The 15,188-nt window shown below is 31.4% G+C and overlaps 1 protein-coding gene across 15 annotated transcripts in view; it reads left to right on the forward strand.

The window, feature by feature from the left end:
• CREM (cAMP responsive element modulator) overlaps positions 1 to 15,188 on the forward strand; it is a 73,371-nt gene that overhangs the window by 9,252 nt on the left and 48,931 nt on the right. For 12 of the 15 annotated variants that reach the window (XM_052000539.1, XM_052000535.1, XM_052000533.1 and 9 more), the window contains exons 2-3: positions 2,483 to 2,584; positions 4,673 to 4,796. In XM_052000539.1, the coding sequence (XP_051856499.1) occupies positions 2,541 to 2,584; positions 4,673 to 4,796 (168 nt within the window). In that variant the 5' untranslated portion in view covers positions 2,483 to 2,540. Of the gene's footprint in view, positions 1 to 190; positions 995 to 2,482; positions 2,585 to 4,672; positions 4,797 to 15,188 lie in introns of those variants that run through there. The other 3 variants (XM_052000537.1, XM_052000538.1, XM_052000558.1) reach the window with 3 other exon arrangements.

Raw genomic sequence — 15,188 nt, forward strand, 5'->3', positions numbered from 1 at the left:
CAAATTATCAGAGATATGAGAGTTATGTTTTCTTTTTCTCCTTCATTTCTGAAAAATTTGCCTTAATATACCCTATACTCAATTTTTTTCTTTTCAAAGAGATCTCATTTGTGAGATACAATTTAATATTGAAAGATGAATAGAATGTTATAAATTACTTTTCAAAAATGAAATATATTAGTTCTTAGAAATGACTGTTAACACAATGAACATAAATAAAAATATATTTTTATTCTTAGAATGGCAACAGTATTAGAGCGTTCTTCAGAACTAAGGTTTCAGTACTGAAGCACAAGGAAGGTGGTCTGTATAATCACACTGGTTTATTTTTTTATGAGTATCATGAATTATAAGTAATTCCCTAGTGTATAAAAAAAAAATGTATGTGTTTTGTTTACTTTGAAGGATAGAGTTCTATAATAGAAGCATCATTTTTATCCTGATAGACAACATTAAAAGACTAGAGATAAATTTACCAGCTGAATATCACTGTGTTAGTCTTCAAATTGGCTATAATAGTAATTGTTTGGTACCTGCAATGGAGGTAGCAGATTAGACTAAGTATTTTTTAGGTGTAAAATTAACATGTTTCCTAATGTATATATTGTTTAAAAGTAAATCTTTGTTTAAAGGAGGGCTTCTTAAACTCATTGCACTTGTGACCCCCTTTTCAATTAAGACATTTTTATGTGGGCCCAGGCATATAGATATATAAAATAAGTGTGCAAATCAAACATTTACTGATAATAAATAATAATTTTATGACCCCCATATTCAAGCTTTGGTTTAAAGAAAATTGCTTATAGGGGCAGCTAAATGGTGCAGTGGATAGAGCACCAATCCTGGAGGCAGGAGGACCTGAGTTCTGATGTGGCCTCAGATACTTCTCTGGACAAATCACCTCACCCCAGTTATCTCCAAAGGAATATTGCTTATAAATAATTTTAATGAGAAGTTAGCTGTTGTGCAAAGAAAATGGATTTACTTACTGGTGGTGAGTTGAATTTTTACTGGATTCTTCAGGATCAGACTTAATGTAAAAGTTTTTAAAAGCCAAGAAAAAAAAAATGAGCATTCAAATATCTATATTTCACCCCAAAAAACCCTCTTTTTTTCCTCCAAGGGAATAACTATAGGAATAACTATATTATTGAGAATTCACTATATTATTGTTGCCACTTTGAGGGAGCTGGTCTCTTCCTGGAGGGGATCTGTTATCTATTACCCCTGAGGTTGTAGTGGGCCAAAGATTGCACTTTATATTTGACAAGTGCTTGGCACTACTGATTGATAAGAAACCTTGTGTTTCTTTTCCTGAGGGCAGGAACTATATTTGTATCTGTATCCCTAGTTTTTAACAAACTACCTGGCATATGGTAAGCACTTGAATGCCCTTTCATTATTCTTAACCATAAAGGACATCCCTCCTTGTTCTCAAGAAACTTAGAATTATTTGGGGAAGGTCAAAAACCATCAAATACCAATGTGAGAAAAACCATTAATTGTCAAACAATATTTCCTTTTCTCATTCTATGATATTTAGCATCCCTACTCAATAGTATGCTATGTGTGGCAGCATCTTTCCTTTATCCTCAGTCTTAAAGATAGATTAATTATCCCAATTTTTGTGGGGTTTTTTTTTTGTGTGTGTATGTGTGTGTTACGTCGATGGTATGACATTAGCATTTTGGTTGTAAGAGAAGAGGAACTAATGAAAGTAATAATGGTTCTCAGTTATTTTCTTGCTGATTTCACAGGGAAAAACAATTCTGTTCTTTAGCATCACAATTAATTAGACTCAGCCAGGTAGGTTTACATGTCCAGATGCCAACCTATTTTCCTGAATTTGTAATCCTAGTCATGCACAATCACTTAGAAATTTGGGATTAATGGCATTGTGTTTTGTAGTTAAATTGGTTATTTAAAAACAACCTCCTTTTAAAGAAAATCTTTAAACCACATACAAAATGTATGCTGTGTATAGAACATTGCCAAGTAGAATGTGAGGATGATAGGAAGTATAGATGAGACATGAAAGTTCAGTGAGATTTCATTGTTAGCAAAACTGGAGCTTCATAAGAGTTTTAATCAAATGTTGCTGACTCTTGGTCTAAGGTGTTATTAATAGATATATATTTGACTTTGATAAGGGGTGGCTAATAACAGAATTGTGGGAGTAATGAATATCACATTTTTATATCTCAGTTTTTAAGCATTATAGTGTAATTTTAGGAGTCAATTGATAAGATGAAAACCTTTAATGTAATGTAATAGAAAATTAAGTATTTAAAAAGCAGATTGAAGGAATAATTGGAATTTTTATCTTACTGCTTTTATCTTCTGGCATTTTAATTGTATAAAATTTAGAATTATCTCCTTCCTGGTCTTTTTTTTTTTTTTTTTTTTTTTTTGCAAGAAATTATTAAATTGTTTTGATGGAAATTTTTAATATCCCAAATTCAAAAGTATAATTTTACTGCAGGATAAATAGAAGAAGAAATCTGGGAAGGAGCAAAGCATTGTTTACAAATGTCTTAATAATGAGCAAATGTGGCAGGAAAAAATATATTAAGACAAGTATAAGGTAGGTAAATTTATGTTTATCTGTTTTTTTAAGTTTTATTTTTAAAAAGTTAGAATGATAGATTAAATTATTTGTTCTCTTCAGCCTTAACCTATGTTAGGAATAAATGTAAACTATAAATTCATTCACCTAGCAGATAATTTATTGAACTCTCTTGTGTGTAACACTGTCTCTGTCTCTGTCTCTGTCTCTGTCTCTGTCTCTGTCTCTCTCTCTCTCTCTCTCTGTTTCTCTTTTTTTCCATCCTGCCTCCCCCCAACTTAATGCAAAATAAAATGGAACATGTAGCTAATGATCTCTCAGTTGAGCTGAGTAGGTGTTTCACACAGATAGAAATCATATTCATATTAGATTTTCCTCTGCTTTCTTATAAATACTACCATGAATAGAATATGACCTTTTTAGATGATTCAGATCTAACTTCTATTGTTCTGTAATACACTGTTCTGTAACACAAGATGCCCTTAAGGCCTATTGAAATATTGATACCTCAAATTCTAGCCTGCTATGGTTTTGTTTTATTTTATAGGTTTTCTATTTCTTTCATATTTGTAGTCCTTACTTTTTTCAGCTGTCATTGTTTCTGCTTGCAGAGCAAACAGCTTTTCCTGATTTGGAATTGGCTATGTGCTTGGAAATAAGATAATCAAGATTTTTAAAATAATGATTGATCTAAGAGTAAATAGGCTCTACGCCCAGGTGTGGTGCATGCCTCTAGTGCTTGAGCTTTTTTTTTTTTTTTAAATCAGATTCCAATGGTTGGAGGGCCTGTTTTCTTTTTCTTTTTTTCTTTTTTTTATGGTTTTCAGCTTGGTTTTAGATAGGTAAAGTTGTCATTTTTGATTTCCAGATAAAGTGTTAATGTTTATAGAATAGTTTAATCATGAAATGATAAGAAAGGACTTTTAGAAAGGAATTTTGAGCTGAGTCTTAAAGAACAGTGCTTGTTTAAAGAGAGTAGGAGGACACAGAAGAATTGGTATGATTAAAGGAAAAAGATGTGAGAGTCATCAGCCTGAATTGGATGGCGAGATGCAAATGGATTAATATGACCTATATGTAAATAGACCAGATTGAGGAAGTGTGTGTGAGTCTAGAAAATGAAAATGATTGTTTTTTGCTATAGAATAGCGCAAATTTACTTATTTATTTATTTTGCTAAGGCAATTGGACTTAAGTGATTTGCCTAGGATCACACAACTAGGAAGTATTAAGTATTTGAGGTCTGATTTGAACTCAGGTCCTCCTGCCGTTAGTGCTGATGCTCTCTCCACCGTACCATCTAGGTAAAATGGTCATTTTAAAAGTGGATTGTTGTATGTTTCATTTAGTGAGTTGCTATTTAAGAGTTTTAACATTTTCATTTTTTAACTTTAAAGTGAATTATTATAGGATTACTTACTTTTTTAGATAAAAATTCAGGATGCTAATTTATTCATTTCAATTAAATTTAAAAGAAAACTGAAAATATTTAAAGAAATATACCTATAAAAATACATTTCTTAAAACTGACAAAAACTTTATTACATTGTCTTTAGTTTCACATGGATAAAATTACATGGTAGATTAAGTTCATCTTGTTCTAATACTATATTACACACAATTTGAATAAATGATGAATAAATTATTTTCATACAATAGACATGGCTTTAACTTCATCTGTAAAGTGAGGGGAATAGATGATCCCATCAACTTCTAAATGTATGATGCTATCCATATCAGTGTAATAACAGTAATAACATCTCATTTATGTAGAGTTTTATAATTACAAAAGACTTTCCCACCTACCTTTGGAAAACTTGTTATTTAAATTTTGTTATAGATAAGGAATAAGTCTACAGTTTCATTCAGCTGTAGATGCTCATAGAACATTTTTTAAAAAACTTTCCATGGGCAATGTCAATAGAATAGCTTGCTTGGAATTGGGAGATTTCGCATTTGTACAATATTGATACATTCTGTAGGATTGAGTATTCACTTTGACTATTAAAAAAAATTTCTACAAATGAAATTGTAAGTGTCAAACATAAATAGTGATTCTTGAATTAGGTCTTTAATGTTTTCTTTTTGTTGTTGTTTACTTTTCAGACAAATGACCATGGAAACAGTTGAATCTCAGCAGGATGGAAGTGTAACAGATTCTGTAACAGACAGTGATTCTGCTCATGTACAGACTCAGACTGGTCAAAATTCTATTCCAACCCTAGCTCAGGTAAATTAGAATAGAAGCAATAGACAGAAACTAACAATAAAGTTGAAAATATATGGAAATAAGAGCTTTGACTCTATACTTGTCATTTTCTTGTAGATAATCTTTATGAAGTATATTCTTAGATGTTTATAAGTTGTAATGCATATGTTAAAGGAGGAATATTTATCTTTTAATGGGCACATGATAGTAAAAAAAAAAAAAAAAAAAAAAAAAAAAACTTCCGTAGAAGAAAAAACAGCAAGAAAAAGCATATAATCCTTATAAAACATTCAGAAAGAAGGTTGATATACATTTGCCATAATAAGCATTATGTAAAAGGAAAATTGAATTATTTGGCTTTTTTGACCTTTTTTGGTTTTAACTTCCAGTTAACTTTTATTTTCTTTGACTTTATTGATATTTGAACATAACTATAAATTATCTGACTATTTAGTACTTTAAAAATTATCCTGAAGGAGAATTTTTTGGATGTTGAGGTAGATTTTTAGGAAAGGTTAATCCAGAACTCTGTGAGGTAGATTGTTGTGTTACCAAACACTACTCCTTGCAGGTAGTAATCAATCAAGAATTTATTTGCTCTGAGCTAGAGACTGTTGCTACACACTGAGAATAGGTACAAAAACAATAATGGAACAGTCTTTGTCTCATGGAGTTTGAATTCGACCTGGGGAGTTACCATGAGCACAAATAAATATATCTGAAATACAGTGTCCCAAAAGTCTCAATACAGTTTAAAATGATTAAGATTTATTTCTTTTTTCAAAATGGAAGAACTCCAAACCAGGATTTTCATATATAAAGTGGAATACAAATGAAGAATGAGCATATATAATTAAATGTGAATTTCAAAATTGGCTAGTGTTCCTTTTCTTTCCTTATTTTCAAAATTGGCTATGTTTATTTTTGTTTTCTGTGCAGTTAAAAAAATAATTTAATGCCCAATTTGTTTCCTTTTTTAAAAGGAGCATGATTGATACTTAACTCCAAAGTACTTCCTAATTAAAAAGCAAAGGGAAAAGCTCTCAAAACTTTGTAACAAATAAACAGTCAAACAATAAATGTAGTCAAGTAAGATGGCAACCCTGTCCAAAAATTTTATGTTATGTCTCCTTCTGTACCTTCACTTCTTGGGAGGCAGGGTAACATGACTCACCTTAGGTACTCTGGAGATGTGGTTGATAGTTGTTTTATTGAATATTCTTAAATATTATACAATGTTACCATCCTTGTATAGATTGTTCTCCTGGCTTTGCTTTCTTCACTTAGCATAAGGTTGTACTTCCCAGGAGTCTTTGAAATCATCTATTGTTTTTTCTTAAGCCACAATAATATTCCCATATATTTATACATCATAGTTTAACCATTTTCTCCATTTACAATCTCTCTCCCCTTTTTTTCCTTTTAAGTACTGTTCCTTAGTTAAGGATGAGAAAGTTTGTTTTGCTTATGAGTGTTCATTCCCAGTGAAATCCTTTCATTATACTACCCTTCCCCTATTTTTCCACCTGTTTTCCTGTTAAATTTAATTTTATTTCTATTCCAAATTATGTGTGGGTGTTCAAATTGCCATTGTCTAGTTCAGAAAGGGCAAAGGGTCACTTATCCATTACTCCAATCCTTACATATTTATTATGAGGAAAAGTAATTTTCATAGCTCCTCCTAACTTTTTCACATTAATGTATTCCTTCTATTTTCTTTTCCCTTTCCCCTCTTAACAACCTCAGAACAAAACCAACTCAGCCTTCTATTCCAAGTTTTTGCTTTTTTTCTTATTTAAAACTCTATTCAAAATCTTTTGAATACATTACATTTCTAAAGGGACACTTTTATTTTCTCCTATTGGAATATTGGAAACAGTCTTTTCTAATTGCACCAATAAGTTTACCTTTTCTAGTTTTTTTTTTCCCACACTAATATTTCTATCTCAAGATCTTACTAAGCTATGATCTTTTTAACCAGGAAGTCCTGAAAGTGCTCTATTTCATTAAAGATTTATTTTTATTTCTATAAGACTATACTAAGCTTTGTGAGCAAGTTGGGAATAAAACTATTTTTTGCCTTTTGGAATATTGTATTCTGAGTTCTGTTCTTTATAGCAGAAGCTTTCAAACTTAAGTGATCCTGAGTAATTCATCTACTTAGATTTAGTCCAGTGTTCTTGTATGTCAAAATCCTTTTTCATCTTGTATATTACTTTCATTATCCCTCCAAATTTTGTGTTATTTTCAGATTTGTTGAATAATATTCTTTCTGCCATTGTTCAGGTTTTTGATAACAATGTTAGGCAGCACAGGGCTCAGATCTCTGATTCTTGGAGACTTTCTACCCTGTTATTTTTGAAATGTAAGCAATTACTCTTTAAATCTGGACAATTCTGAATTTATCAGGTTACCTTATTGTCTCATCAGTATATATCTGTCTTATTCACAGAGAACAGTATTGTATATTTTATATGCTATATAAAATCTAGCTGAATTATAGTCACAGAATTCTCCTTATATACTAATTTGGTAATCTTTTCAAAATAGAAAATGAGTTTAGTCTGGCATGATCTGTTCTTGATGAAACCACGCTGGGTCTTTGGATTTAAGTGTTTATTTCTAAATGTTCATTAACAACTTCTTTAATAACCCATACGAAGATATTTCCAGGAATCAGTCAAGCTCATTGGCCTGAAAGTTTGCAGACTGCATTCTCTTCTCTTTTTTTTAGATAGATATCTGATAAATATTGATTGTTGAATTGAGTTAAACAAGATTTATTGACTAGATCTGAAATCAAAGTGTGATTCAAAAAAATGATTGCTGTATTTTTCCTTCATTAAAAAGACTTAGAAATTGCCAGAAAAATACTTAAAACTTTTGACTGAATCATTTATCTCATACCTAAATTATTCCAAATATAAGTCATTAGCATAAAATCAAGGAAATCACAAAATTTTAGATTTTGCTATAATTAGGTTTTTAAAAATTATCAATCAACAAGCTTTTATTAAGCACATGCTCTCTGTCAGGCATTGGGTTAAGTATTTAAAGAAAGGGAAATAATCATAATTACTAAGAGTTTATGGTCTCATAAAATTATAATGTAGTTCTTGAGTGAGAATTCAATGATTTAAAAAATGCACACATCTATATTTACATATTTCTCAATAAACCAATAAACTTCTTTTTTCTCTAAATACTTTGTGATTTCAGTTCATCCAAAATAGATTTTGAAATTATTTAGCAATTCAAATTTAAAATTAATTTCTTTTGTAGTAGACATAGAAAAATTATTTAAAACAAAAAAAGTAGAAATAGCCATAATCACTAAGAAAGAAATTTTAAGTAGAAATCACTCAAAGATATACAAAGAAAAGTAAAGGTAAAAATGAGTAACATGTTAATGATTATCAATTTATGTATTTAAGCCTTTTGAACATACTAACTTTGTATTTAAATTGCTTTTACATACGTTCTCTTTTCATTATTTCACTACAGTAAGGTAGGTATTCCAGATAATACTATCCATATTTTTTGGAAAAGGAAATTGATTTGACCCAAGCATTACAGTTAATAATAAATGGCCAAGTTGTAATATGAATCCAGGTCTCCTGACTTTATGCTCTCTAAAATATAAAAGTGAATACATTGATTACTGTTTCAATAAATTTGGACTTACAGGGGAAAAAGAGAATGGCATATTATCTGTTTTTTTAAATAGTATTTTATTTTTCCAAATACATGCAAAGATAGTTTTCATCATTTACTTTTGCAAAACCTCCTGTTTCAGATTTTTCTCCCTCTCCTGTCCCTTAACCAAGACAGCAAGTAATCCAGTATAGGTTAAACATATTCAGTTTTGCTAAACATATAACCATATTTGTCATGCTGAACAAGAAAAATCAGATCAAAGGGGGAAAAAACATGAGAGGAAAAAATAAACAACAAAAAGGTGAAAATAGTGTGCTTGGATTCACATTTCGTCTCCATAGTGCTTTCTCTGGATGTGGATTTTTTCCATCATTGGAATTGTCTTGAATCACCTCATTGTTGAAAATAGTCTAGTCCATCACAATTAAGCATCACAAAATCTTCTTGTTATTGTATACAGTGTTTTCATTCTGCTTACTTCACTTAGCATCAGTTCTTGTCTTTCTAGGTTTTTCTGAAATCAGAGTGCTCATCATTTCTTATGGAAAATTAATATTTCATTACATTCACATGTCATAACTTATTCTGTCATTCCCCAATTCATGGGCATCCATTCACTTTCTAGTTCCTTCCCACTATAAAAATGCTTGCTATAAACACTTTTGCACACATGGCTCTTTTTCCCTTCTTTTATGATCTCTTTGGAAATCAGACCCAGAGGAGAGACTGCTGGATCAAAGGATATGTCCTTTGATAGCCCTTTGAGCATAGCTCCAAATTATTCTCCAGAATGGTTGGATCATTTCACAATTTCACCAGCAATGCATTAGTATCCCTATTTTCTCACATCCTCTCCAATATTCATCATTCTCTTGTCATCTTAGCCAATCTGAGAGATGTGAAGAGGTACTTCAAAGTTGTCTTAATTTGCATTTCTCTAGTCAGTTATGATTTAGAGCATTTTTTTCATATGGTCAAAAATAATTTTAATGTCTTCATCTGAAAATTGTCTCTTCATATCTTTTGATCATTTATCAATTGGGGAATAACTTGTTTTCTTATAAATTTAAGTGAATTCTCTATTCTATTCTCTCTCTGTGTCTCTCTCTTTCTCTCTCTGTATATTTATATATATATTTGTTTATTTTTGCTGAGGCAATTGGGGTTAAGTGACCTGGATCACACAGATAGAAAATGTTAAATATCTGAGGTCAGATTTGAACATAGGTCCTCCTGACCTAGCTACCCCCTAATATTTTATATTTTCTATTTGGCAGACATTAGTTTTTATAAAGCACTGCTATATAGTTAAAGATGTTGTTTTATAGCACAATGCCAGTGCTGTCAATTCACTTTAGTAATTTTGATATTTTATTCTTAGAGTTTCCACTTTTCGCAGAATAATTGATCCTTTTTTTTTTTTATCTAGTTTTTAAAAAGAACATCTAGGTTTGTTTACATTAAGTTAATCAGAACTCTGTTGTATTGGCATGTCAAAATGGCTTTTTTACAGAGATGTAAAAATTTCAAACTAGAACCCTGTCAGATTTTGCCTTAAAATTAACATAAAGATACTCCTGTTGTGTGGATTCTAACACCATCATATCTTTATGGACCTTCAAAGAAGATCCAACATATTAGAAGAAGCTTTCTACCATTTATTTTAATAGTTTTCTTGTACCAATACATCACTTAAGCTTCCTGTTTTTGCTCTTGTTATATGACTACTTCATTTTCTTTTCTAGTCTTTTATAACCTTGACTTCTTTTAGGTCATTTTTCATATACAAGTTACACTTACCATGTATCTTTGTCTCATCCTTTTTTCATTCAGTGGCATATTACCTTGGGAAAATTACCATGGGAATATTGGTAGTGAGGTCTTTATGCTAACAACCATTGATGAGCATTGAAAGAATTGGTTAATTTTCTCAATTTGATAAACTGTCATCTCTTTTGCCTATTCTGTTCTGGGTTCATTGACTATCCTTATTGCCCATCTAAGTTCTGAGTTTTTAATGGACCAGTTCCTTCCACTGTCATATTTGGCTACATTCCATGATTTGAGCAGTATGAATTTTTCATCTACTTGTTTTTCCATTGAAAACCAATTGGATAGACTAAGATTTTGAGTTACTATGGTTTTTCTTAGGAAATTCTAAAATGTTATCTGTGCATGAGAGCACAGATTTAGAAAAATTGGCCACCTCTATTTTTTTTTGCTTGGATTTTGCTCAAGACTAGCCAACATCTTAGATGAATGTCTTCCTTTTTTAATACCCATAATAAGAAAACCATTGAATTGAAGGGCTTATGTGATCTTTCCTTAACCTGCCTTTCAGCCTTATTACATAACCATTATTTCTCTCCACATTGTGGTCCAACCAAACTGGCCTTTAACTATTCCTTATACATGGAATTCCCATACCCACCTTTGTACTGGCTGTCCTTCACATTCGGAAACACTCCTTTCTCCCTTCAGCCTCTTGGAATTGTTTATTTCCTGTAGAACTTTGTCTTGAGGGTAATACCTTCTCCATAAAACTTTTTCTGATTTCAACTTCCTCCCCACCAGTTATTAGTGCCTTCTCTCCTCCAATTACTTTGTATATACACCCAGACCCCGACACATGTGTCGTCGTATGTGTGTGTGTGTGTGTGTGTGTGTGTGAGAGAGAGAGAGGGAGAGAGAGAGAGAGAGAGAAAGAGAGAGAGAGAGAGATTCTTGAAGGCAGGGAATCTTTTTTTGCCTTTGCATTCTTAGCATCAAGCATAATTATCTGACATATAACAGGCACTTCACAGAAAATATTTGTTGATGAGTTGCATATCATAGCCTCTTCAAAATCTTAGAGTTGGAAGGTACTTTAAAGGCCATCTAATTTAAGCTGTATCAGATTTGAATCCCATGCACAGCATCTCCTGATCCTCCAGCATTATTTTAGGCTTCTAATAGCAGGGAATGCCCCATCCTCTCTCTTAGGAGATCATCCTATTGGGTAGATGTACTATTTGGAAATATTTGCTTACATAAAGCTTACAGTAATTCGTGTTACTCAATTCTATGTTTTAGGCAACAATCTGCCTTTTTTCAGCTTCTCCTAATTCCTTATTTCTTTCCTTTTGCATATAAACAAAACAAGTTTAAGCCTTTTTCCATGTGCTACCTCTTAAATTCTTAGATCTAGTTAAATTCAGTAAATACTTATTAAATGCTAAAACAGTTACCATATATATTTCCCTATCATCAATAGGATTTTATTTTCTCTATAATTCACAGTCAATTATATAACTATAAAGATCTGATTTTCTCTGAAAAATTATCTGTTAAAGCCTATTTATTTAATTATTATTTTGATTTTCTTCATGATACCCTCAATTTGCATTGATTTTTCTCATCTTTGTAAGAAAGGAAGCATGATGTGGCAGTAATTGTTGACTTCTCAAGTGGCTTTTTCTGGCAAAACTGTTGTCTAGTTTTCTACTCTTTTCCCCCTCTTTGAGATAGTTTGGAAAAAAGTAATCCTTGAATGTCTTTGAAATTGTTATATTTAACATTAATTTCTTGTTAAATGTATTTGGATCAAATCCAGCTCCTCTTTTAAGTGCCAGTGACACTTTATCAGATACTCCAGGTACAATCTTTAGTATGGTCTTTTGTTGATTTCACTTTTGTCCTGATCCAAAAAGATTACCTTGTTGGTTTTACTTGGAAATGTTCTTGGAATGATCAGGCATAATTCATGAGACCATCAAATTCAGAGGTCATCTAATTCAGCCTCTTCATATTAGAAATGAGGCAATAAACCCAGCTAGGGGACCGAGTTCCTAAGGCCACAGATGATGAGCAGCAAGCATAGGGTTTTTGCCCATACCCTTAATTCCAAATCCAGTCCTATTTTTGCTACATTGCACTTGATGGTGACTTATGCCAAGGAAGAGAACTGTTTCTGATATGTTCCTTAGGGCAAGTATTGTAGCTAGTAGAGACAGCATATCAAACCGCAATGCCCCATAAAATGATTAAGGATTTGGTTATATTCAGGACTTCAGTAATTCTTGAGCTTTATTTTACTTCAGGATGTCACTTTCCTACTGGGGGCTTCGTAATTGCTCTAGAATTGAAGTTACTTTTGATTTCTAACATTGATGAGAGATCAAGATACTTTTCTTTGAGATTCTTGTGAGGGAAAAGGTCATATGGAAATTGACTTAATGGATGTCTTTTCTCTTGTACTTTTGAAACCATTCTAGAAGCTACCTGTAATGGGAGCAAATAAGTAAATATATTCCTAGAAATAGCGGTGTCCAGATTTTGATAGATGACAAAAGAAAATCAGGGTAAGTTAATTGGATTTGGTTATAAGGATGATAACGTTCATTGAGATGTTTATGTAGCAAAAGAAAACTATAAACTGCAGTGGAGTGTATGCTCCTAATTAGACCAGAAGTTGGATCAGGTGACCTTGATGAAGTACCCTGTGATTCTCTGTATTCTATCGAGTGGGCCTTGAAAGAGTAGAAAGAAAAAAGATTAATTTACATTTGTTTTCATAAGAATTCAAGTAAAGAAATGTCTATACTGGTTAAAAATTCTTTTTTATGGGCTTTTAAGTTATGTGTATTACTTAGGATTTCCAGTCAATATTTTGCTATACTTTGAAGGTTCTCTGGGTCCTATAAACTCTAAAATATTATTTGGATTTTAATACTAATGACCTAAATTGAAATATTAGTGTTGTTATTGCTGTTATTACTATTATTCTTTTAGAATCTTTTACTCTTTTAGAATGTAGTTCCTAGAATGCCATATTCATGGTATGTAATTAATAACGTTACTCTATGAACCTTTTATTGACAAACGTCAAATTGTTTCACAGATTGTACTTTAATAAATTAGAATGGGGTGTCAAACTCAAATAAAGGGGCCATTGAAACATACATTGGGTTCCTTGTAAGTCAAGGAAAACCACATGCTAACATTAACAGTATTCTATTGTATTTTTATTTATTTTGTTAATTATTTCCCAGTTACATTTTAATTTGATTCCTGCTGACTAAATGTTTGATATCTCTGAGTTAGTGAGTAATAGAAATCCGGAAGTAGTGCTTTGGATTTTCATCAGACATTTTAATATTTGGGGTGTTCTTTTATTAATAAAGACACTACAAAGCTAAAGCAAAAAATAGAAGTATTTAAAAAACATTGTTACATTTGTTCTTACCATGTATCATTTTTGTTTACAAGATAACCCTGAAAAGTTTTGTGAAAAAATTCAGACTAGAATTTCAGATTCCTTAGCTTAATAAGGGGGGGGGGGGGGGGGGGGCGCGCGCGGGAAGCCTAAATGCTTAAAAAAAAAAAAATCCTTATAGCTCCATCATCGTATCATTAAGCTATCAATGGACTTGGGGTCAAATACCGAGTTTAAATTCTGCTGAATCTCTATTTTGTAACAATGGATAACTGTTTTAACTTCTCAAGTCTCAGTTTTTTCCTCCTCAAATTGTTGGGGGTTGGATTAGTTAGACTTTGAAGTCCAGTTAAGTTCTAGCTTCTATGACCATTAGAAGCTGCTTGAATTATAAACTGGGGGAATCGGAAAGATGCCTTTTATCTTATAGGAATTGTACTGGAAAAGATTTTTCTAAGTTCTCAAGCCAAAAATGGGTTTATATATTTTAAAACAGGTTTTTAAAAAGTTTTGTACAGATTTTTGCATTCATTCATTGTTTTAGTCATAAAGATTTTAGGAACACAATTATTTCTAAAATATTGAAAAGTTATCAATGAATTATGTATAGTGAATACATTCTATGCTGTATGAAGTCCTGGTTTTCCAAAAGTAACTTATATTTGTGAATTATCACTTCAATTTAATTATTTTTCTGAGGTGAATACTAAATTATGTCTTAGTTTCTTAGAAATTGGGTGAGATAGGGAAATAAGATGAGATTAAATTGTCTTTTTTGTTGTTGTTGTCGTCATTGAATTAGTTGGTCTGTCCTTTCCTTCATTAACAAAAAAAAAAAAAGTTAAGCTTTTAAGGACTAATACACATTCCTAATGAAGTGGAATAATGAGAGAAAAAATTAATGGGTCAGAGTTGGGAGCTTTTTTTTTTTTTTTTTAACATTCTAGTTTTTCCTAAGACTACTAGAGTAATTAATTATTTTGATATTAGTTGTCAATAATTTCATTGAAAGATTTGTTTGGATTTATTTATTACTGTGGTGTTAATTGTTAAAACTAGAGACTTTAAAACTTTTTCAAAAATTAATTTTATTGGTGTCAATTTTCCACTGTATCTCTCCTCTGAGAGCTATCCCATATAACAAACAATATATTTTTAAGATTAAAAAAAAGCAAAAAAACCCACAATCAGTTAATGAAATGAAAAAATTCAAAAGTATGTACAACGTTCTAGTGTGTGTGTGTGTGTGTGTGTGTGTGTGTGTGTGTGTGTGTGTGTGTGTGTTTTGGTCCTTTCCATTTATATTGTTGTCATTATGTACTTTGTTTTCTTAGCCTTATGTATTTCATTATGAATCAGTTTAGTAACTTTTTGCATACTTCTTTCTCATGATCACATTTATCATATCTTTAGAGCTCTGTGGAAGAAAGAGAAAGGAATACATATTTATGTAGAGCCTCCTATATGCTAAGCATGGTGCTAAGTGCTTTTTACAAATATTCTCTCACATAAACTGATAAGTGCAGTGAGTAGGAGAACCAAGAGAATGTTAGATACAGCAA

The sequence above is a fragment of the Antechinus flavipes genome, chromosome 5, assembly GCF_016432865.1.
Source record: "Antechinus flavipes isolate AdamAnt ecotype Samford, QLD, Australia chromosome 5, AdamAnt_v2, whole genome shotgun sequence".
Taxonomy (NCBI): domain Eukaryota; kingdom Metazoa; phylum Chordata; class Mammalia; order Dasyuromorphia; family Dasyuridae; genus Antechinus; species Antechinus flavipes.